Raw genomic sequence first — 23,927 nt, forward strand, 5'->3', positions numbered from 1 at the left:
TTCAGTAAGGATTTAATTTGAAGGAGATGTACACTTTATGATTTATATTTACTGTCGGTGCTTTCTTTCTGTGCCAAATGTATTGACTATTGATACCATAAAATTTTGGTGCTCTACGGTTTTATTCCCAGTCCATCATTTATAGCATAATAAATAATTAGATCTCAGTAGTATATTAAATTTTATTATAGTTTATACTTGTATAATGAAGTTTATACCAATAGAGAAGAATTCTATTATTTTACCAATTTTTATCACCGAGAAACTTTCACCAAATTTTATTATAATCTGTTCTGTTTCTATTGAACATTCTATTTCTATCACCCATTTCGATTTCCACTTGACTCTCTGTCGGTTTGGAAAGAATTTGTCTCCTACTTTCCCTATGCCAAAATCAGCGATCAAAATAGTTTATTCTATTATATATCATTACAAAAAACAGCTTACTAAATTCCAGTTTATTTTTTACAAGCACTTTTGGCTGTTCTGCCATCAAGAGGAATATAATTATGATTAAAATTATAAAATTACCATAATTGAATTATATATATAACAATTGATCGTCATTTTATTCGTCAAAAGTTAAAGTTTAAGTCTAATTAATTATTGTAATAGTTTCTTAATTGTTATTAGCTCTGTAAATTGTGGAATCAGTTTAGCCAACTTAATTATATTATTGTTCATTATCTGTACAAAATATCACCATCAAACTTAACTTGTTCATTTATTAATTTGTTATTATTGTATATGGAAGTTTTTGAGATTAAAAGTGTTATAATAATTATTAGAATAATCCAATACTTCCATAAATTTATTTGAGTCATAAATATTTTAGCCTGTATGCTACCTGTCCGTTCAAATCATATTTATTATCATTTATTTGAGTTTTAGTTAGATCTTTATTATTAATGTAATTTTTTATTTTATTATTAGTTTTATTTACTGTTTTTAGATTAAATAATTTATATATTTTATTGAATTTTCTGTAATTTAAATTATATTCTAGTTTTACATATTTGTTTCCAGAGTTGTTTTATTTTTTCTCTTATATGTAATTTATTTTTTAATTTGAAGTATTAAATTATTATTATATCCATTCGATGCGGCACAATGTGTTTAATATTATTTAATTTTATTGTATTGTGATTGAGATATTTAATTGCTCTGTAAATAAATGAATTGAATGCAGCTATTTTCTGGTTCCATGGATGAAAAAAATTACAGTGTATTATGGTATCGTGTTGGGTTGGCTTCCTATATAATAAACATTTATGTCCAATTTATTATTATTGAGATTTTTATTAATTATTATACTTAAAAAATCGATGTTATTGTTAATTTCTTGATTCATAATGAATTTAATATTTTCATCTAATGAGTTGATTTCATTAACTATAATATTTTCTTCATTATTAGTTTTTTGATTAAATATGATCAAAATATCATTCACATATCTTTTTAAATAGTATAATTTGATGTTTGTAGAATTGTATTATCAAAATTATTCATAAAAATGTCTGCCAGAATTTCCAAAAGTGGTAATCCCATGGCACTCCCTTTCTCCTGTTGATAGAATTTATTATTGAACTTAAAATAATTATATTTAAGGCATAATTTTAATAAATCATTTATTTCTTGTATGAAATTGGTATATAATTATAAGTCATATAATAATAGTTGTCATATAATTACAGTCATATTTATATCAATATTTGCATACATATCTTTTACATCAAGTGTCATAAGTTTAATATTTTTGTTTATATTGATATTATCAAGAATATTTATCAATTCATAGCTATTTTTTAATTATATTTATATTCAATTTTAATATATTCTTTTAACGTATTTGATAAAAATTTACTTAATTTGTATGTTGCTGAATTAATGTAATTAAAAAGTGGACGTATAGGCATGTCGGTATTTGTAAATCTTTGGTAATGCTTTTAATGTAGGAGCTCCAGTATTAGTGAATTTAAAATTTTGTTCAATGTAATTGTCTTTAAAAATATGTTTACCTTTTTTATTCATTAAAGCAGTTTCTTTTTTGATTTTATTTGTAGGATCTTTTATTTTTATAAAATTATTATCTTTTATGAATTTATTTTATCAAAATATATATATATATTGTGAACAATTACTGGAGTTTGTTTTATCTAATTTAATGATAAAGGCAATATTGTGTATTAGTTTATTTTTATGTTTTTATAAATATTAAAATACTCATTTGTATATTTATGTTTATTATATTATCAAATTGATTTCTCAATTTATTTTTATTATCTTTATTATTAATTTTAAATTATTATTATAATTATTATAATAATTATTAATTATTATAATTAATAATTATTCTACGTTTATAATTAAATAGTTATAGTTTGTTCTGATCTAAACGAAATGTTGACCTGATCTCTAGAAAGACAGGAAAATGAATTTCATTATCAGAAGTGTATTATTATTATCTCTGGTTGCTAAGAGCTAAATTCCACTCAACTAATTAAAAGGAGTAAACTAGTAGAATGTTAAAAAAAACAGTCGGTTGAAAATATAGAAGATTAAATAAAAAATCTGAAAGCAGTTAAGAAAATAAAATATGCATATCAACTGATTGGTTTGCCGGAGAAGTGGAGTTTGGCGCTATTTGCTCATCCCTAATCTTGAATGATATAAAGATGAAGGATCATAATGTGTGTGGTTTCCAGATAACATGTTTTTAGGAGATTAACAGATATTCAACAAGTGATTTAAAAATTAGTTATGTGATGTTGAGTAAATCAATCCAGAAAAAAATCAGAAAATAGGGAAAAGTGAGAGATAATTACTCTTGTGGTAAAAATATAATGAAATTCCTCAGAATTAACTGTAAGAACTAAAATTGCACACTGTATTGTTCTGGTTCTTATTAAGAGTGTATTATTAGTAAGATAAGAGAATATTTTAGCATTAAATGAGACCCAGTAATGTATGACATTGGAACCAAAAGAAGTATCTAACACCATCATTTATTAGGTTGTAAAAATACAGCTCAATTTTTCTTTATTAATTTTGTTAAAACTGAAGTTTAAACAGTTTCAGCTCATCTTTTAACTGTTTACTTATACACAATCTCAAATACTTTTTTGTTATTTTTTAATATATTTTTTCTTCCCTATATGTTACGCTTGTAAATATTTAGGAGTTCCTTTTTGTTTAAAGCGACTTTGTATACAGTAGATAGGTATTTTACTAAACACTAGTGGAAATTTTTAATCTCTAATCTACCTTAAAGTTATTATTTTATTCTATCAACTAACCTTTGTTAATTTTTCTTTAACATTTTAGGAGATGTTTGTGCTGCAAAATTTGCCATGGATGACCAGTGGTACAGAGCCAGAGTTGAAAAAGTTACTGGCAACAAAGTTAAAGTGTTTTATATTGATTATGGGAATAGAGATGAAATACCATCTACTTTGTGTGCTGCTCTTCCTGCTGATTTTGCTTCAGAAAAACCATTTGCTGTTGAATATGGTCTGGCATTTGTCAAATTTGGTGGTGATGTAAGTATATAATAATTTGTTTAAATTTAAATGATAGCCATTAAATATATACATATATAAAGCCTTAATATATTACCTGTTGTTTAAATTTTATGAAATGAAATTACTTAATCATGTAGAATTGCATGTACTGACTAGGAAGAGCTGGTAATTTATTCATTAAATAGGTGAAACTTGGAAAATGAACTATGAAAGAAATTATTATACAAACAAATTGTTAATCGAAAACACCAATTGATTCATAAATCATTTTAGGTACTGATTTTTTATATAATTATACGAGGGACATCCCAACTGAAAGAAATAGCTGAAGAACTAGCCCCTATAAACCCAAGAAAAAAACACCAATGGTGGAATGAAGAATGTGACAAAGCAGTCAAAGACCGACACCGGGCTTGGATCAACCACCAAACCCAGAAAACTGAAGAATCTAACCATGAATTCACCATACAAAGGAAAATAACTCAGAAAATTATAAGAGGAACCAAACGACAAGCCCAAAAAAACTTGATTCAGCAAATAGAAGAAAGTTCCAAGAAAACTAATTTCCGAGACTATTATAAAATTTTTGGTCAGGCTCTTCAAAGATATGAACCACCCACCCTTATGCTGAGAGGAAAAAAAGGAAATATGGCCCACACCAATAAAGAAAATGCTGAAATTTTGGCAGAAACCTTCAATAGACTCCTCAACTGTGACGACCCCCCAGAGCTTTTTGAGATTGACACTGAAACTCCAGTTAAAACTTCACCAGTAAATATCAACCTGCCAACAATTCAAGAAGTTCTCGCAGCCTTAAATGAAATAAAAAACTACAAAGCAAGCGGAGAAGACCAGCTTTTCGCAGAACTCTGGAAACACTCATCAGTTTATTCAGTCAAAACTTCCCTACATCTATGCCTCGTGAAAATATGGAACGAAGAAAAACTTCCAGAACACTGGACCACAGCCCTCATCCATCCATTACATAAAAAGGGGATAAAACTAATCCTGAAAACTACAGAGGCATATCTCTCCTGGATTGCACATACAAAATCCTGTCGAGAATCATATACAACCGATGCAAAGACCAACTTGGGGAATACCAAGGGGGATTTAGGCCATGGAGAGGTTGCCCGGAGCAAATAATATCCCTAAAACTCTTAAATATTACAAATTCTTTGACCTCGTTGTTGCTGAACTTTTTTCTACATAATGCCTCTAGTGGACCAAAAAATGAATATCCAAGGGAGCCAAATCTGGACTGCAGGGAGGACGTGGTAGTATCTCCTAACCCATTTTTCCAACGGTTTCTTGAGTCAGCTGGGCGATGTGAGGATGAGCATTGTCATGTAGCAATATCACACCATTTCTTTGAGATCCACAACGTTTTTCTCTCATTGCTGGCTTTACTTTTTTCATCAGCATGTCTGAGTAGTAGATACTGTTTATTGTACACTGATTTTCCAAATAATCACAAAAGATGATACCTTAGGCATCCCAAAAGACGATCAATATGACTTTTCCCATTGATGCTTGCATTCTGAATTTCTTTTGGGCAGGTGAGCTGGTGTGCTTCCATTCCATGCTTTGTCTTTTGGACTGGTTCAAAATGGTAAGCGTTCACCATTTTGAGATGTGTGATGAACCTTGGTTCATCACACATTAAAATCTTGTTTAGAATAGGGTCGCCTTCCCTTTCATAGAGTTCTTTCAAGTTTGTACACATTTTGAGTCTTGTTTCCTTGTGTTGTTGGGTTAATTCTTTCAGCACCCACCTTGTTGCACTTGTTTTGCTATACTTGAGCTTGTTACTGATAACATTATGAACTGTGCCAACACTTACTGCAACTGTTTTTGCTATATGTTCAACTGTAATCCGTTGGTCTTCACAAGTAATGTTGTCAATGAGGGTTTTAAGTGAAGGAGTTGACACTTCAGCTGGCCAGCCAGAACGTTGCTTGATAATAACTGAGATTCAACCGTTTTTGAACTTCTACCCACTCATAAAATTTTCCGCGGTTCATACAACTTTCACCATACTGTAAAATCACTTGAGACAAAATTTTAGCTAGTTTTTCATCTTCAGAAAGTAAAAAAACAGATCACTGAACGTTGTTCAATTAATGTGGAAACTTCAAGCAGACATGCCATCGTTAGATGAAGTATTGAGGTTATAAACAAATGCAATATTGAGGTTTTATCAGTCAGCTGTTCTCAGCTCATTCCAGTGATGTCAACCTAAAGTTATGATAGTACAAAACTCCTCCTTCTAACTGTTTTATTTCTACATTAGTTAGTCTCTTTAATTATTGAATATTCCCCGTACATAAAGGCATGTTCAGTATTTTTTTTAACCTCCGGGTCCTCAGTTAAGTATTGCTTCAGAGAATGAGATGAATGATTTTTAGCATGTGTGAAAATGCCATGCAAAAATGCCTGACCGGGATTCGAACCTGGGATCTCCGGGTGAAAGGCTGAGACACTACCACTTGTGCCACGAAGGCCAGCCATGTTCAGTATTTAGCAGTTCAAAAATAATAATAATCTATCTTTTAACAGTTTTATTGTTTCTAGAAAGGCCATACTTTAACTACTCTTCAACATGGTTCTGCCAATGATTATACATTTTCATAATGTACAATTGATATCTAAATACTTTATTCATAAAATCATGTTAACTATGATGTCACCAATGTAGCATAACTCTTTTATGATTTTTATCATCAATTTGTTACAATTTCTTTCAAGACAATTCTTGAAATCTGTGGAAAATTACTAGAACAGCAAAAAATGAATGTTCTGCCAATTTTTTTTATTTATGAGCTAATCACCAAAAATCATCTGACATGCACATTTTCATCACAATTTTTTTTTATACTTTTTTTAATTATCTAACTCATAAAAAATAAAATGCTCTCCTGTAATGGTGTTATAATAAATTAATGTGTAAAGGAGTATACTATAAGGAGTATAATTATTGCCTGTATGCACACAGAAATTGTTAAAGTACTCAAACACCCATATTTAGAAATTACTTTTTCAAAAATTTCTTGAATAAATTATTGCAGTAATGAAACACAAACAGAAATTATTTGATTTTGATTTAAATTTTACCTTAAATGTATTTTTTGTATTTTTTTTTAAATGTCACTAAAATGAGATCGATATACAGTGTAGTCAATATAACTGTTCGAAACATTGTTTAAACTTAAGTTATCTCCTATATACTATTTTATGTTTGAATTAAAGTTTTTAACTATAATATTTTTTTAATTCCTGTAATCTAATATGATTTTATTACCTGTATTTTAACTCTATTATTTACTTACACGTTTATTTTTTTTGCAGGCAGAGGATAAACAAGTAGCAATTGATGTACTTAAAGATGATCTGTTGAATCGATCAGTATTATTAAATGTTGAGTACAGGTTCAATGGATTGCCTTTTGTTACACTTTATGATCCAGAGAAAACAGATACTGATATTGTTAAACCATTTGTAGAAGAGGGTTACCTACTACTTGATAAACGTAATGATAAGAGACTTCAAAAATTGGTGAGATATTTGTAATGTAGGACTTTTATAGATTTATTCCTAATTAGTGATTGTTTCAATCTTTTAATCATTTTGAGGCACTTTGAATTATATTCTTTCTCAATATTATTCTTGATGTAGAAATAAATTAATAAGAAATGTCTGATCAGGTGTTCCAATAAATTATTGAGTATCATCAGCAAAACTGGCAATTGAATTTCTAACTTTTAAATAGTGAAGTAAAAAACATGTGTAATTTATCTATGGTGGGCTTCGGACACCAGTATTTTATTTTTAATTAATAAAAATATCAAAGTATAACAAATTCAGGAAGGTTTGACATTAAATTGCTTAAATATTATAATTTTTAATACATGAAGTAACTTAAGTTGTCATTTCATTTCAGTATACATCCTACATCCCTAAAACTTTTCTTTACATATTCCAAATGTTACCTGTCTGCACAATTTTTCCCATTACCTATCCTCCAATATCAAAGCGACATATTCCAATATGTTGTAAGATGTGGCCTGTAAGTCTAGCTCTTCTTTTAGCTGTGTTTTTCCAAATGCTTTTTTCTTCATCAATTTGCTGCAACACCTGTTCATTTGCCACTTTATTCACCCATCTAATTTTCAACATTCTCCTATAGCAACCTATTTCAAGAGCTTCTAATCTTTTATTCTCAGGTACTCTGATCGTCCAAGTTTCTTTTCCGTATAAAGCTACATTCCAAACATATTCTTTCAAAAATATTTTCCTGGTGATAAATTAATTTTTGATGTAAGCAAATTATATTTCTCATTGAAAAGCATTCATCTGTGCTATTCAGCATTTTATATTGTTCCTGCTTTATCCATCTTCAGTAATTCTACTTCCCAAATAATAAAATTCTTCTACCTCTATACTCTTTTCTTATCCTATTTTTATATTCAGCAGTCCTTCATATACTTCATTTATACTATGTTTCGTTACTTTCATTTTGTTCTTGTTTATTTTCATATTGTAGTTCTTGTATAGGACTTGATCTATTTCATTCGGTGTTTCTTCTAAACTTTTTTTTACTCTCAGCTAAAATTACTATATCATCAGCAAATCATAGCATCTTTATTTTTTCACCTTACACTATTACTCCGTACCTAAGCTGTTCTTTAACATCCTTGTGTGTCTCCCTTTATTATTTATTACGCTTCTTTCTTATGCTCTTTGATTATTACTGTTGTAGTTTGGTTTCTGTAAATTTTAGCAATTTTTCTTCTTATCTATACTTGAACCCTACATTTTTTTATATGCTCAGCATTTTATTCTAGTCTATATTGTCAAACGCCTTTTCTAATTCTATAAATGCCTTGTGTGTTGGCTTGTTTTTCTTTAAGCTTCCCTCTACTGTTAATCTAAGTGCTAAAATTGCTTCCCCTGTGCCTATACTTTTCCTGAAATCAGATTCTTTCACTCTCCTCTCAATTCTTCTGCACAGAATTCTAGTTAAAATTTTTGATGTGTAAGTAGTTAAGCTAATTGTTCTTATTCTTCACCTTTATCTGCTCCTGCTTTCTTGGTATCATGACAATAACACTCTTTTTGAAGTCTGATAGAATTTCCCCTTTTTCATAGATATTACACACCAGTTTGTAAAAGCTCTCTCGCTTCATCACACTGTGTAGTAATTCTGCAGGTATTCTATCTATCCCAGGAGCCTTTGTCCCATTCAAATTTGTTAGCGCTCTGAATTTAATAAATTCGGATCTTTGTATTATATGTCCCTTTTCATCCTCTTCCTCTTCTTCTATTACACTAGTTTCTAATTCATTTTCTCCATATAACTTCAATATATTCCACTACCTGTCAACCTTTTATTTCATATTATAAATCAGTGTACCATTATGTACACATTATGTAATGTTAACTCATTATTAGATTTTAATCTATACATCAGAAAATTCTCCTGAACTTTTCTATATGCTTAGTCTATTTTACCACTATGATTATTTCCACTTCTGAACACTTTTCTTTAATCCACTCTTCTTTCGCTAATTTACACTTCATTTATAGTATTTCTTAATTATCATTAGGTCCTTTCACTTTCTTCATCACTAGCATTCTTTTACTTTCTACACTCGTCCATCAGCTGCAATATATCCAAGGTTTTCTAACAGTTCTCTTTGTTCCACCTAAGTTTGCTTCTGCTGATTTCAGAATTTTCTTCTTAGCATTCTTCTACTATATTTTCTATCTTTTCTTTCCTAGACCTCTTGCATTGCCCTCCTCCAAAATCTTTACTTCAAGCTTCTCTAAATTCAACCAATTCTTGTGACACCTTTTCTTCAGGTTTTTAAACCCTAATCTATATTTCATTATCACAAAATTATGGTTGTTATCAATGTCTGCTCCTGGATATGCTTTGCAGTCAACGAGTTGATTTCTAAATCTTTGCTTAAACATGATATAATCCTGTATGATACCTTGCACTATTGCCAGACTTTTTCATGTGCATATTATGGTTTTTAGACTGGGTGTTTATAATTATTAAACTACACTTCGTGCAAAACTCAATAAGTCTGTCCCCTCTTTCATTTCGTTTGCTCAACCGTTATTTACCCATAATATTTCCCGCCTTGCTTTTTCTGATGCTTGCATTCCATCCCAACTGTTATTAAATTTGCATTTCCTTTTATGTGTTTTAATTACTTCGTCAATTTCTTAGTATGCACACTGTACCTCATTATGGGCATTTGTTGGCATATAGACGTTAACAATCGTTATCAGCTTTGATTTTGATTTTATCCTGATTACAATGATTCTATTGCTAAGCTTTTTGAAATACTCTACTCTCTTCCCTATCTTCTTGTTCATTACAAAACCTACTCCTGCCTGCCCTTTGTATGACACTGAGTTAATTATTCTAAAATTACCTGACCAAAAGTCGTTTTCCTCTTCCCGTAGAACCTTGCTAATTCCTACTACATCTGCATTTAACCTACCCATTTCCACCTTTAAATTTTCTTACCTATCTACCTTTTTCAGACTTCTAACATTCACATGCTCCAACTCATAGAATGTTATTTTTTAATTTTCTGGTGACCCTTCCTTAGCAGTCCCCACCCACCCAGAGATCCAAATGGGGGACTAGTTTACCAAGGAAGGGGCACCTCCATCTTTGTTACATGAAAATGTTGAGCAACATTTTTCTAGAAAAAAAAACAGCTGTGCAGTACTCAGAAGACTGAAAGAGCTGCTGCCCTCTTTCAAGAATCATTCCTTAGTGTGGCTCTCAACAGATAACTCTGATATAGTTACACTGTATCACTGAACACTCAAGCCCCCTTACCGTCAGCAAGGTCTCATGATTCATAGAGGGGGATTTAATTAATAAAACTTTATAATTAAAAATTTCTGATCATTCTACGAAACTACATAGAACTCTTTTCAGATATGAAATGCACTCACAATCAGTTGAATTGAGCAAAGAATATTAAAAAAAAAATTGACTAAATTATTGGGTAGATAAACTTTTGTTATAAACTTTAATTGTGTGTTTTTCTTTTGTAAATATGTAGCCGAACCTTTACTAAAAATAATTTTCTTACTATCTTTGAAACTAATTAATTTTAATTTTATCAAAATTATATTAGGGTTTTGGTCTGATTCATTAGTGTGACATTTTCTCCATAAATTTATTCCACTGCTCAATAACTTAGTGAATTGGTGGGAAGACAGAAACTGATCTGAAACCACTAAAGCAAATTTTTGTCAAATGTGAAATAAAGCTAATAACCAGCTTTTTTTTATCTCCAATGTTTTAAAATTAATATTTTAATGTCCCCCAAAAATAATCGTGTCATAAAACTATTAAGAAAGATTATAATTTATAAATTATTTTTTCAGGTTGAAGAATATAAAGCTGCTCAAGAGAAGGCTCTTAAAGGTCATAAAGCATTATGGCGTTATGGTGACATCACTGAAGACGATGACAAAGAGTTCGGTTTGGGTCGCTGAGTTTGATGAACCTCATCCCCACACCTAAAAAGCGGGTGCACACAGGTTAATGGTGAATAAATAAATGGAAAACGCTTAAAAAACCAACAAAAACATAAAAAACTAAAAACATAAGAATAAATGGGAGTAATTAGTCCATTCATTCTTTGATCCATTTTTATTTATAAAAATTCATTGCAGGACGATGACCAGTGTTACTTTTTTGTTTATCGCCATCTTTGTGTGATTAAGGCTGAGAAAAATATAGAGATTAAATTTAAAATATTGAGCTCATTGTCAACTATTGTTGAAAAGAGACTGTTATTTATATTTATAAATATTGTATATTATTAATATGATAACAGTAATAATAATAATTATAATGTTAAAAATGTGAAAGATATCATCCCCTCAGTAAATTTTTTTGTCATTATAATTATCTGTTTATATGCAATACATACACATACCAAAATGCTTCATCATTGTTTTTAATACACGATCGTTATTGCATTATTATTATTATTATTGTTATTATTATAATTGTTATTGATATTTTAATGTGTTCATATTTTCATGTTGTCTGTTTGCAAAACAAAGAAAAGTGTTATGAAAATATTATTATAAATTGTATGGATTTTTTTCTTTTTAACCAGTTATAAAAAAGAGCAAATGTTGTTCATATTTTATATCTATATATATTTTTTTTTTTAATTTATTTTATTTTAAGTATTTTACGAATGAACTAAATTTTTAATAATTTTTTTTTTTTAAATTTAGAGACTGATTATCAGAGTATTTCAATTCCTATTTGTACAATGACGATAGATTCAATTTTATATTTATATATATTATATAATAAAATCTATGCATAAAAAATATACTTATAGGTTATGATGGCATAATATATTGTACAATGTATTTACAAATATTATAAATTGTGTTACTATTATTATTATTATTACTATTATGTTGTCTGCAGTGCATTGAGCGTTGTGGGGGTTGGGATCTCGTGAGTCTGTTTTGACTGAATAAATATTGTTGAGTGAAATAACTGTATTAATTTTATTTTAGTTCTCTTTTTAAGAAGAGGAGGACATACTCAATTAATCTATCCCACTTTTTCAAGCCTACTCTTCAAATTATCAATTTTTATGGTTTTTTCTTTTTTATTTCAACTGTTGAACAATGAAATTTACTATTTTTTTTTATTTCTGTTTAACGAATGAAGATATCAGCTTGATTTTTGGTCTGTGTAATCTTCATGTGGATGTAAAAAATATAGAGAACATATTTCTATATTTTTTGAAATTCCAAGTTTAAAGGGTTAAAATGGGTTATTGAATTTTTTTGAAACCCAGCTATTTTTTTTTTTTTTTTTAATTCAATCAACAGGAATGAAGAAAGGTAAAAAAATTTTTAACAGTGATTGCAAATTTTTTCCATTTCTGACTATATTAAACGAGATATATTCTGTCAATGAGGGTTTGCTAATACTGCTCAGATAAATAACTAAAATCAATTTTTGGGTTTTATAAATTTTATTATTTTAAAGGTAAAAAAAAAAGTTGTTTTTTTTACATTTTTGCTACCGCTATTGAATCAGTCTACGAGATTTTGTAACATTGTTATTGTAATTTATGTTTGTAGTTCTTATTATGTATTTTGTGAGCAAAGCCACAACTGAAAATCTAAAAACCAATTAGTGGGTCTTGTACTGACCAAACTGTTGCTCTGAAGAAATTACAGTACACGTTACTTTTTATAAATTGAACATCCTTTAATTTTTTTTTTATCAGCATTATTATTCTCACATGCACGAGTGTAATGAACTCAGGGGGAGCAGAGCCTCCTGGCTTGACAGGTAGGGTGAGCAAAGCAAGCCCTGACACAAGTAACAATATATCACATACAAAGCCATGCTAGTATATATATATATATATATATGAGGTGTGTGAGAAAAGTAACACTGCGAGCGATCTGGCAATCTTTGTCTACCAGTCTGTGCTAGACCGGTTTGTCATCCCTTCCACTTGCTCAGTACAAGTTTCAACTCCGTTCAGCCAACACATTATTTTTGACAGCGCCACCAGTGAAGTTGTGTTTTTGTTGTTACAAAAAAAAAAACGAGCATCGGAATTTAGAGCAACGTTGTGCAATCAAGTTTTGTGTTAAACTTGGGGAAACCGTGAGCATGACCTTTGAAAAGTTGAAACAGGCCTATGGGAAACATTGCTTATCAACAGCACAAGTTTTCTGCTGGCACAAATCATTTTTGGAAGGCCGAGAACATATTGAAGATCCACCTCGCTCAAGGAGACGTTCAACTTCAAAATCTGACGAAAACGTTGAGCGTGTGAGGGTTCTTGTGAGATCAGACCGTTGTTTAACAATAAGGATGATGAGTGAACAGTTAATTTAAGCACTTTCACCGTACATCAAAGTTTGACAGACGGTTTGGACATGCGAAAGTGGTGCCAAAAAACCTCACAATGGAACAGAAGGACAATCAAATTAACGTCTGCGTTGATCTTCTTGAGAGGATTAACAATGACCAAGAATTCTTCAATCGTGTGATCACAGGTGATGAATCCTGGATATTTGAGTACGATCCTGAAACAAAGTAAAGAGTGGCACACTCAGTCATCTCCTTGACCGAAAAAATGCAGAATGAGCAAATCAAAGATCAAAGCCATGCTGATTTGCTTTTTTGACAGTAGGAGTATTGTGCATAAAAAATTTATTCCTCCAGGACAAACTGTTAACCAAGTGTTTTACAAAGGTATCCTTGAAAGGCTCAAGAAAAAAGTAATTCGTGTGAGACCAGACACTGCAGACAAGTGGATGCTTCATCATGCAGTGCCCTGTGTCACACGGCCATTTCCATCGGGGAATTTTTGACCTCAAAATGCATTCCTACGATTCCTCAACTCCCCCTATTCACCTGATTTGAGTCCTTGTGACTTTTTCCTTTTCTCGAAATTGAAACATGTCTTAAAAGGACGTCATTTTGGAACTCTGGAGAACATTCAAAAGACTGTGACCGACTAGTTGAAGCCTTCCAGCGCTGCTACCAGGAGTGAGAACAACGACTCCGACAGTGTATAGTTGCCCAAGGGAACTACTTTGAAGGGGATAATATTGTTGTTTGAAAAAAATAAAAACTTAGTAAGTAAAAAGTCAGTCTCATTACTTTTCTGTGTATATATATATATATATATATATATATATATATATAGATATAGATACCTTCAATAGACTCCTCAACTGTGATGACCCCCCAGAGCTTTTTGAGATTGACACTGAAACTCCAGTTAAAACTTCACCAGTAAATATCAACCCGCCAACAATTCAAGAAGTTCTCGCAGCCTTAAATGAAATAAAAAACTACAAAGCAAGCGGAGAAGACCAGCTTTTCGCAGAACTCTGGAAACACTCATCAGTTTATTCAGTCAAAACTTCCCTACATCTATGCCTCGTGAAAATATGGAACGAAGAAAAACTTCCAGAACACTGGACCACAGCCCTCATCCATCCATTACATAAAAAAGGGGATAAAACTAATCCTGAAAACTACCGAGGCATATCTCTCCTGGATTGCACATACAAAATCTTGTCGAGAATCATATACAACCGATGCAAAGACCAACTTGGGGAATACCAAGGGGGATTTAGGCCATGGAGAGGGTGTCCCGGAGCAAATAATATCCCTAAAACTTATGATGGACTTATATAAAAGACGGAAAAAACAACTAATAATCACCTTCGTCGACTTTAAAAGGGCCTATGATTGTATATACCGACCATCCATGCTGAATATTCTGAGAAACCTGGGCCTTCACCCTAAACTCGTAAACATGATAAAATTAACTTTAACCAATACCCAGTCCAGAGTGAAATTCAGAGGTGAACTCTCTCAACCCTTCTACATAAAAACTGGATTGAGGCAAGGAGACGACCTCTCACCACTCCTTTTTAACTGCGCCCTCGAATTTGTCATGAGAAAATGGTATGAAATAAATCCCAAAAATATAAAAATGGGTACTAAGAAAAACTCCATCACACTAAATTGCCTAGGATTTGCAGATGACTTCGCTCTTTTAGCAAATAATATTCAAGAAGCCAAAACACAAATCATGAGCCTTCAAAACCTAGCACAAAAGATAGGGCTTCATATCTCTTTCAAAAAACTGAACTAATGGCCATAGATCCTCTGGTAATAGAGCACATTACGGTAAACAATCAGAAAATTAAAATAGTAAAACAATTTAAATATCTAGGGGAAATAATAACTTATAATTTAAATGAAAAAGTGACATGGCAAAACAGGACAAATAAAATGATTAAATCCCAAAAATTAACTTGGTCAACATATAACAAAAAATGCCTTTCTGCTAAAACAAAACTTAAACATTATAAAACTGTAGTACAGCCAGAAGTCACCTATGGAAGCGAGACCCTTTTCAAAATCACTCAGAAAAACCGAATTGAAAAAATTCTGAAAATAGAGAGGAGAATTGTCAGAACGTGTATCGATAAAAAACACCAAAAAGAAGGCCAATGGTGGATTGTGCCAAATGAGGTGGTGTATCGAGAAATAGAGCCTGTTACTGATACTATGCGGAAAAAAAGAATCTCTTTCTTCGGTCATCTCATAAGGACACCGCAAACAAGACTGTCAAGAAATATCATTGAAAAGCTCTGGTTCCAAAAGCTAGAAGTAGGATGGATCAAAGAAATTAGAGAAGATATGAAAGAATTGGGAATTTCCCTGACTGACCTACAGAATAAAACTGGAAAAATTACAAAGCTAAAAGATAAAAGCATTAGATTTAAACAAAAGACAGACAAACGACAAAATACAACGAAGAGGGTGTTTACGGATGAAGAAAAGAAAGCAAGATCTGAACGGATGAAGAAATACTGGGCAGGCTCGAAAGAGTAAAATAACACGCTTTTCTCAGAAAAGATCCAACTAAAATTGACTTAAGTGGTCCCATGTTGGCCGTAAAAGCATAATAATAATAATATATATAGATAGATAGTGGAACCTTGCTTAATGAGAATAATTTGTTCCTGAATCTTACAAATAATGTGAAACAATTTTTACCATAGTAATCAATGTAAAATAGAATAATTTTCCATTCTTTTTTGCAAGAAAGTTTTCTAAAGACATTTGTTCTTTCCTACACTTGAATATGTGGCAAAATTAAGACAGCATTATCATTTTTTTTTTTTTTTGTCTTCAGTCATTTTGATGCAGCTCTCCAAGATTCCCTATCTAGTGCTAGGCGTTTCATTTCAGTATACCCTCTACATCCTACATCCTTAACAATTTGTTTTACATATTCCAAACGTAGCCTGCCTACACAATTTTTTCCTTCTACCTGTCCTTCCAATATTAAAGAGACTATTCCAGGATGCCTTAGTATGTGGCCTATAAGTCTGTCTCTTCTTTTAACTATATTTTTCCAAATGCTTCTTCCTTCATCTATTTGCCGCAATACCTCTTCATTTGTCACTTTATCCACCCATCTGATTTTTAACATTCTCCTATAGCACCACATTTCAAAAGCTTCTAATCTTTTCTTCTCAGATACTCCGATTGTCCAAGTTTCACTTGCATATAAAGCGACACTCCAAACATATACTTTCAAAAATCTTTTCCAGACATTTAAATTAATTTTTGATGTAAACAAATTATATTTCTTACTGAAGGCTCATTTCGCTTGTGCTATTCGGCATTTTATATTGCTCCTGCTTCGTCCATCTTTAGTAATTCTACTTCCCAAATAACAAAATTCTTCTACCTCCATAATCTTTTCTCCTCCTATTTTCAGTGGTCCATCTTTGTTATTTCTACTACATTTCATTACTTTTGTTTTGTTCTTGTTTATTTTCATGCGATAGTTCTTGCGTAGGACTTCATCTATGCCGTTCATTGTTTCTTCTAAATCCTTTTTATTCTCGGCTAGAATTACTATATCATCAGTAAATCGGAGCATCTTTATCGTTTCACCTTGTACTGTTATTCCGAATCTAAATTGTTCTTTAACATCATTAACTGCTAGATCCATGTAAAGATTAAAAAGTAACGGAGATAGGGAACATCCTTGTCGGACTCCATTTCTTATTACGGCTTCTTTCTTATGTTCTTCAATTGTTACTGTTGCTGTTTGGTTCCTGTACATGTTAGCAATTGTTCTTCTGTCTCTGTATTTGCCCCTAATTTTTTTTAAATGCTGAACATTTTATTCTAGTCTACGTTATCGAATGCCTTTTCTAGGTCTATAAACGCCAAGTATGTTGGTTTGTTTTTCTTTAATCTTCCTTCTACTATTAATCTGAGGCCTAAAATTGCTTCCCTTGTCCCTCTACTTTTCCTGAAACCAAATTGGTCTTCTCCTAACACTTCCTCCACTCTCCTCTCAATTCTTCTGTATAGAATTCTAGTTAAGATTTTTGATGCATGACTAGTTAACCTAATTGTTCTCTATTCTTCACATTTATCTGCCCCTGCTTTCTTTGGTATCATTACTATAACACATTTTTTTAAGTCTGACGGAAATTCCCCTTTTTCATAAATATTACACACCAGTTTGTATAATCTATCAATCGCTTCCTCACCTGCACTGTGCAGTAATTCTACAGGTATTCCGTCTATTCCAGGAGCCTATCTGCCATTTAAATCTTTTAATGCTCTCTTAAATTCAGATCTCAGTATTGTTTCTCCCATTCATCCTCCTCAACTTCCTCTTCTTCCTCTATAACACCATTTTCTAATTCATTTCCTCCGTTTAACTCTTCAATATATTCCACCCATCTATCGACTTTACCTTTCGTATTATATATTGGTGTACCATCTTTGTTTAACACATTATTAGATTTTAATTTATGTACCCCAAAATTTTCCTTAACTTTCCTGTATGCTCCGTCTATTTTACCAATGTTCATTTCTCTTTCCACTTCTGAACACTTTTCTTTAATCCACTCTTCTTTCGCCAGTTTGCACTTCCTGTTTATAGCATTTCTTAATTGCCGATAGTTCCTTTTACTTTCTTCATCACTAGCATTCTTATATTTTATACATTCATCCATCAGCTGCAATATATCGTCTGAAACCCAAGGTTTTCTACCAGTTCTCTTTATTCCGCCTAAGTTTGCTTCTGCTGATTTAAGAATTTCCTTTTTAACATTCTCCCATTCTTCTTCTACATTTTCTACCTTATCTTTTTTACTCAGACCTCTTGCGATGTCCTCCTCAAAAATCTTCTTTACCTCCTCTTCCTCAAGCTTCTCTAAATTCGACCGATTCATCTGACACCTTTTCTTCAGGTTTTTAAATCCCAATCTACATTTCATTATCATCAAATTATGGTCGCTATCAATGTCTACTCCAGGGTAAGTTTTGGAGTCAACGAGTTGATTTCTAAATCTGCTTAACCATGATATAATCTATCTGATACCTTGCAGTATCGCCTGGCTTTTTCCAAGTGTATATTCTTCTATTATGATTTTAAATTGGGTGTTGGCAATTACTAAATTATACTTCGTGCAAAACTCTATAAGTCGGTCCCCTCTTTCATTCCTTTTGCCCAGCCCGTATTCACCCACTATATTTCCTTCCTTGCCTTTTCCAATGCTTGCATTCCAATCTCCAACTATTATTAAATTTTCATCTCCTTTCACGTGTTTAATTGCTTCATCAATCTCTTCGTTTACACACTCTACCTCATCATCATCATGGGTGGTTGTAGGCATATAGACGTTAACAATCGTCGGTTTAGGTTTTGATTTTATCCTTATTACAATGATTCTATCGCTATGCGTTTTGAAATACTCTACTCTCTTATCATAAAATAAATTTATTAACACGAATAGCAACTGTCTTATCAGGGTGATGCTTCTCAATGTATTATGCAACAGTTGAAAGTGCAATGATGTGAAAGTAGTCTTTCCAAAACTCAGAGTGAGATTGATTCCTTTAGTTATATCAAAAGAGCACGTTAGAGAGCGTTTTAAAATTTGAAACCTGCTGGTCCATGGGCTACACAGTAAAGGAGTGGTGTTGAGAAGCAGGAACTGGATCTTGATGAATTTAAATTCTTCAAGGAGGCCATCTTCTAATTGTGGAGGATGTACAGGAACATTGTCCATAACAACCACGGCACGGAGTGGAAAATTCATCTGGAGCAGATTTTTTTTTTTAGACGGATCAAACACTGCATTGATCCAATTTATAAAAAGGTAATGTGTTGTCCAAGCCTTGTTGTTTTACCTCCATGTGACATTTAGCTTGCTCTTATGGACTTTATACTTCTTGAAGGCTTGTGGATTATGCGAATGGTGAACAAGGAGCAGTTTAATTTTCAAATTCCCACTTCAATTTGCACTAAACAACAGCATGAGATGTTTCATTGACTTGTGGCCTGGCAATGCTGTGCTGTGTTATAAGTTCGCTTCGCATCTTTTTCCAGAAGAGACCTGTTTCATCACAATTAAAAACCTGCTGCAGCAGTTTACTCTCAGACTTCACACGCTTCTTGAATATGCCAATGAAGTTCTCAATTGCCTTTATGTCCAAGCTTGCTGCTTCATCCCGCACAACGGTGTGGATGCCAGTTCTTCTCTTAAACTTTTTGAACCACCAACAGCTTGCCTTGGCAATCTTTCAAAATTGTCAAAAATACATGGCTGTTGCATAGAAATTGTGTGACACCTTTTGAAGCATCAATCTCCTTAATCTCATACTTATTTTTGAGGATAGTGCAAATCGATGTTGACTGATTGATTGTGCGTGCTAGGTCAGCCACGCTCCCCTCGTTCTTGCTTCTTAATGATTTGGTGTTTGACTTCTGCCATGATTTTTCTTCCCTTACTCCTGTCTTCTTGTGGCATTTTCTTTGGGGACAAACATGTAAGCATGCTTAAACTTTGCACTAAAAAAAATGCACAATAATGTGTCTGAATACAACTTTCACAAGTGACTGTAAGGTACTAGCTGAATGAGCACTAATCACAGACTAATAGCCGAGATGCAGGCAGGATGTGACATCACAATGTTTCCTTGTCGCTGATTCTGTGAAACATTGCTTTTTAAGGGAATCACTTTTTTACATTTTGTGTCACCCGTTAAGCAAGGTTTGACTGTATATTTTGTGTGTGTGTGTACAAGTGACTTAAAGGAAGAAACAACTTTTTCAGTGCTTTAAATTTTTACTTTTTTACACCAGTGTCAAATAAGTGGTAATAAGTTTATAGTCTGTAATTTGTTATTGTTTTCTGAAAATTGGAGTTTAGAACAGAATTGAAAAAGTTTTATTTAAAGACCTGTTCATAATGTATCTTTTTTTTAATTTTTAATAATTACATATTTATTATTACTCTTTTATACACAGTCAAAAGTTGCAGTATCTGAAGCCTGTAAGCTTTAAAACAGTACTTAATAAAAAGTATTATAAAATGTGTAGTAGAGTTAACTTGCCACCTACTCTGCTTATAATTTTCCCTACAAAACGAATATTCTATATTGTAACTTTTCCATCCTTAAATAAAACTCCATTTAACTCTTCCTGAAGAATCTGCAATACACCACATGAAATACCAAATACTAAAATGGCATACATCCCTGTAGTCTATGAGCTTGTTTTTGTTGAAAAATTTGTTAGTTTGTAAATCAGAGATGTATTATTTAAATCCATTCTGTCCAGCTCTAGATGCTCTAGTCATTTTAGAAATCTAGGTTGTCTTGTTTGGAAGTGCAGTTCAATAGTGTATCAATTTTTGGTGATCTCAGTTTCAGTTGAGTGATGTAGTTAATTGACTGTGAATCTTGTTAACATTTGGATTTCTTTAAAGTATAGCTAAATACTGATGTAACTCTGTAAATATGATTTTTGGCTTGATGTATTTGTATTCAGCTCTTGCCTAATTAAATGACCGAGTCCTAAAAATGTGATCTGTGATGTGGCATTTGTGCTGAAGAGCATAGAAAATTTGAATAAATTTTACTTTTAAGATTTATTATCTAAGCCAATTCTGGGTTTGATCTTAATAAATCTTTAGCATTAGGAATTATTCTTATGTAACTTGAATCAACTTTACAATTCAAAAAGAAGAAAATCCCTTTTTTCAACAGATGGTAACCTTAAAGTGTTGTAACACTGTTTCTTTAAAGACAATTATAGAGTTTACTTTTTGCTAGTTTCCAAATTTAAATATATTTTTAGTCTTTAGCTCCAATGAAAATAAATTAAAATATAATATTAATAAAAAAATTAACTGCATTTATAAACTTATTACTATTACTGGTTAGAAATTGATTATCTTTATTTATTTCATTATTAACAGTAAATTAGTTTGACAGATTTCTATAATAATAGTCTATGTTCCTTAAATGTTTCTTTTAAACTAGAATAATGTGCAGGTGTGAGATTGAAGATTTCAGTTTATTGAGTCCATGTTTACCGAAATTATTCCTGGATTGCATGTATTATCTTTTTATTTCTGTGGATTTTGCATTGTGCATTGGCTCTGTTGAAGAACAGGAGGGACCTGAAATAGGATTCGAAAGAGGGTTGGAGTCTATCCAACATACCAGTTTTTGACCAGAGGAAAGGACTGTTTTTTCTTTCCTGCTCTTTTAATCTTTGACAAGTGAACTTTTTATTTTGTATTGTGATGTCTGGATCTAATTCTTGCTTCAGTTATTTGCCTTCCAAATTAATCCTCTCTTTTTTTTTTATTTGCTTTTGCATATTTTTAGTATAAACCCTAGATGTAATCTATGGTAGTGGTTTTTTGCTGGTGTTCCTTTTAAGTAAGATATTTTCTTTTCTCTTTATAATTTATTAATAATATAGTTGCTTGTTTTTTCATATCTAATAATGAATTGGAGTTCATATGTCTACAAAATTTTGTGTCATTAGTGTTGTTACAGAATGATCACTATTACTGTAAGCAAGAATCAAATATTTTAGTTCATTTTCTATTGATTCCCCTTAGAACTCCAAAATTTTATTTTTTGTGTATTAAATGAGAGTGAATGGCTGTTTCTTATAGTATTTTTTATGCTGATTTCATATATATTTATGGATTTTTCTATCAGGCTCAATTTTTCTGTAATTGAAATTTCTTTTAAAACAAAAATTGTATGGTGAACGTATTATTACAATACATTAGACACATTTTTTACCCACCTAAAATCTATTTCTTTTGGATTTTCTGCTGTAAACAGCAGAAGTTAGATTCCAACAGTAGTTAGCTAACATTTTTGGTTTCCATTTTCCCAGGTATTGTGTTTCCATTTTAGATATCTTCTGGTGAAAGCGGTGAAAACCACATCTCCATGTTCAACATTGATTGCGCTGAGGTTGTCAGGGAAAAAATCCAAATTTGAATGTAAGAAGTGGACTTAGAGTGACATGTAACACCCAAGTTCTTTGTAGTTTTGAAGTTCACTAACAAGTTCTGTGTAGTTATTGGCCTTTATGGTTTCCAAGAAAGTAGTTTATCACATTTTGAAATGGTTTTCATGCAGCAACCTCCAAATCATTCAAACGCTGGATCACTCATTAGTTTTCTTAATTGTTGTCCAACAAATATAACTTCCATTATTTTAGCATCACTTTTATTAGGGAATTTGTTTTTTAGAAACTGAAACCCTGCACCATTACGATCCATTGCTTAAACCTTTGAATAAACCTAGCTTAATATGTAGTGGCAGAAGATAAACCTTTTTTAGTTTTACTAATACCTGACTGACAGCATTCTTCTCTCCTACAGTCAATACCTCTCTCTTTGGCCACTGCTTTTTTATGTAATGGTTTTACCTATCCCTGCTGTCCTACTCACACAAAAAGCAACAGAGCTTAGTGTAAACAAGTTGCAGTCCAAGTAAAAGCATTATTACTTTCAGATCTCCATAAATACTTCTCATACTGAATCCTGCTCAATACAAGTTTCATAAGACTCCTTCATGTGAACAGTGTATCCTAATGGTATTGATGGGTATTTATTTCTAATGTGAAGTAGAATAGCTTTCAAAAACTAAGCTTTGACGAGTCAATAGTAAGTCGCTATTCGTCAGGATGGTACATATGTCCCAAAGCTCCCAGTATAGAGTCCATGTCATTACAGTTTACTAAGTTTTCATACTGAGAGAAAAAATGTTCAAATTCTGACTGTCTGTCATGGAAAGCAGTTATTTTAGTGTTTGGTTGTAAAAGATGCTATCATTTCAGTCTTGATACCAATATTTCTGCTTTATTCTTTGATAAATTTAGATCATGAACCAGATCATTTAATTCTGACTGATTAATTAAATGGGGTTTTCTAAAAAGTTTGAATCTCTTCATCACCTGATAAGTCAGCACAAGATTTGACATTTTTATCTTCATCTAAGTTCCATGTTTCTGGTGGTTCTAGAATTGGAAGCTCTTGGCTATCTGGCACTGGCCGCATGGCAGAGAGAATATCAGGGTATTTAACAGTAGGTCTAGTTTTAGCTCTTATCCCAAATATCTTTATTACACAAAAATAACAGTCTGTGGTGTAACCCTTCGGTTCTCTCCAAACCATTGGAATTGCAAATGGCATGTGATCCATTTAGCCAACCAGTCAACAACATTACACAAGAAGCACAGCAAATATGAGGAGCCCAAAATTTGTCCTGATCACCTAATTTACATCCAAAATATAGTTCAAACAACTTTTTTATCTGTGGAGTTATATTTTTTTCTGAGACTTCATTACCTCACCAGATGCAGCAGAAATTGTTTGGATGGTTAATGCAACTGGGAGGTATTGTTAATACATTACAGTAGCTAACATAATTTTAAAATAAACACATTAATTTAATAAACATACTCACTTTAATGAACAACATATACCTGCAAATAT

The 23,927-nt window shown here is 31.7% G+C and overlaps 1 protein-coding gene across 1 annotated transcript in view; it reads left to right on the top strand.

Moving 5' to 3' along the window:
* Nucleotides 1-12,081, top strand: part of Tudor-SN (Staphylococcal nuclease domain-containing protein 1) — a 63,883-nt gene extending 51,802 nt beyond the window's left edge. Inside the window, exons 15-17 of the mRNA XM_075374013.1 lie at nucleotides 3,325-3,539; nucleotides 6,870-7,076; nucleotides 10,941-12,081. Coding sequence (XP_075230128.1) covers nucleotides 3,325-3,539; nucleotides 6,870-7,076; nucleotides 10,941-11,051 — 533 coding nt within the window. The 3' untranslated portion in view covers nucleotides 11,052-12,081. The remainder of the gene's footprint in view (nucleotides 1-3,324; nucleotides 3,540-6,869; nucleotides 7,077-10,940) is intronic.
* Nucleotides 12,082-23,927: the final 11,846 nt, after the last annotated feature.

The sequence above is a fragment of the Lycorma delicatula genome, chromosome 8 (genome assembly GCF_047948215.1).
Source record: "Lycorma delicatula isolate Av1 chromosome 8, ASM4794821v1, whole genome shotgun sequence".
NCBI lineage: Eukaryota > Metazoa > Arthropoda > Insecta > Hemiptera > Fulgoridae > Lycorma > Lycorma delicatula.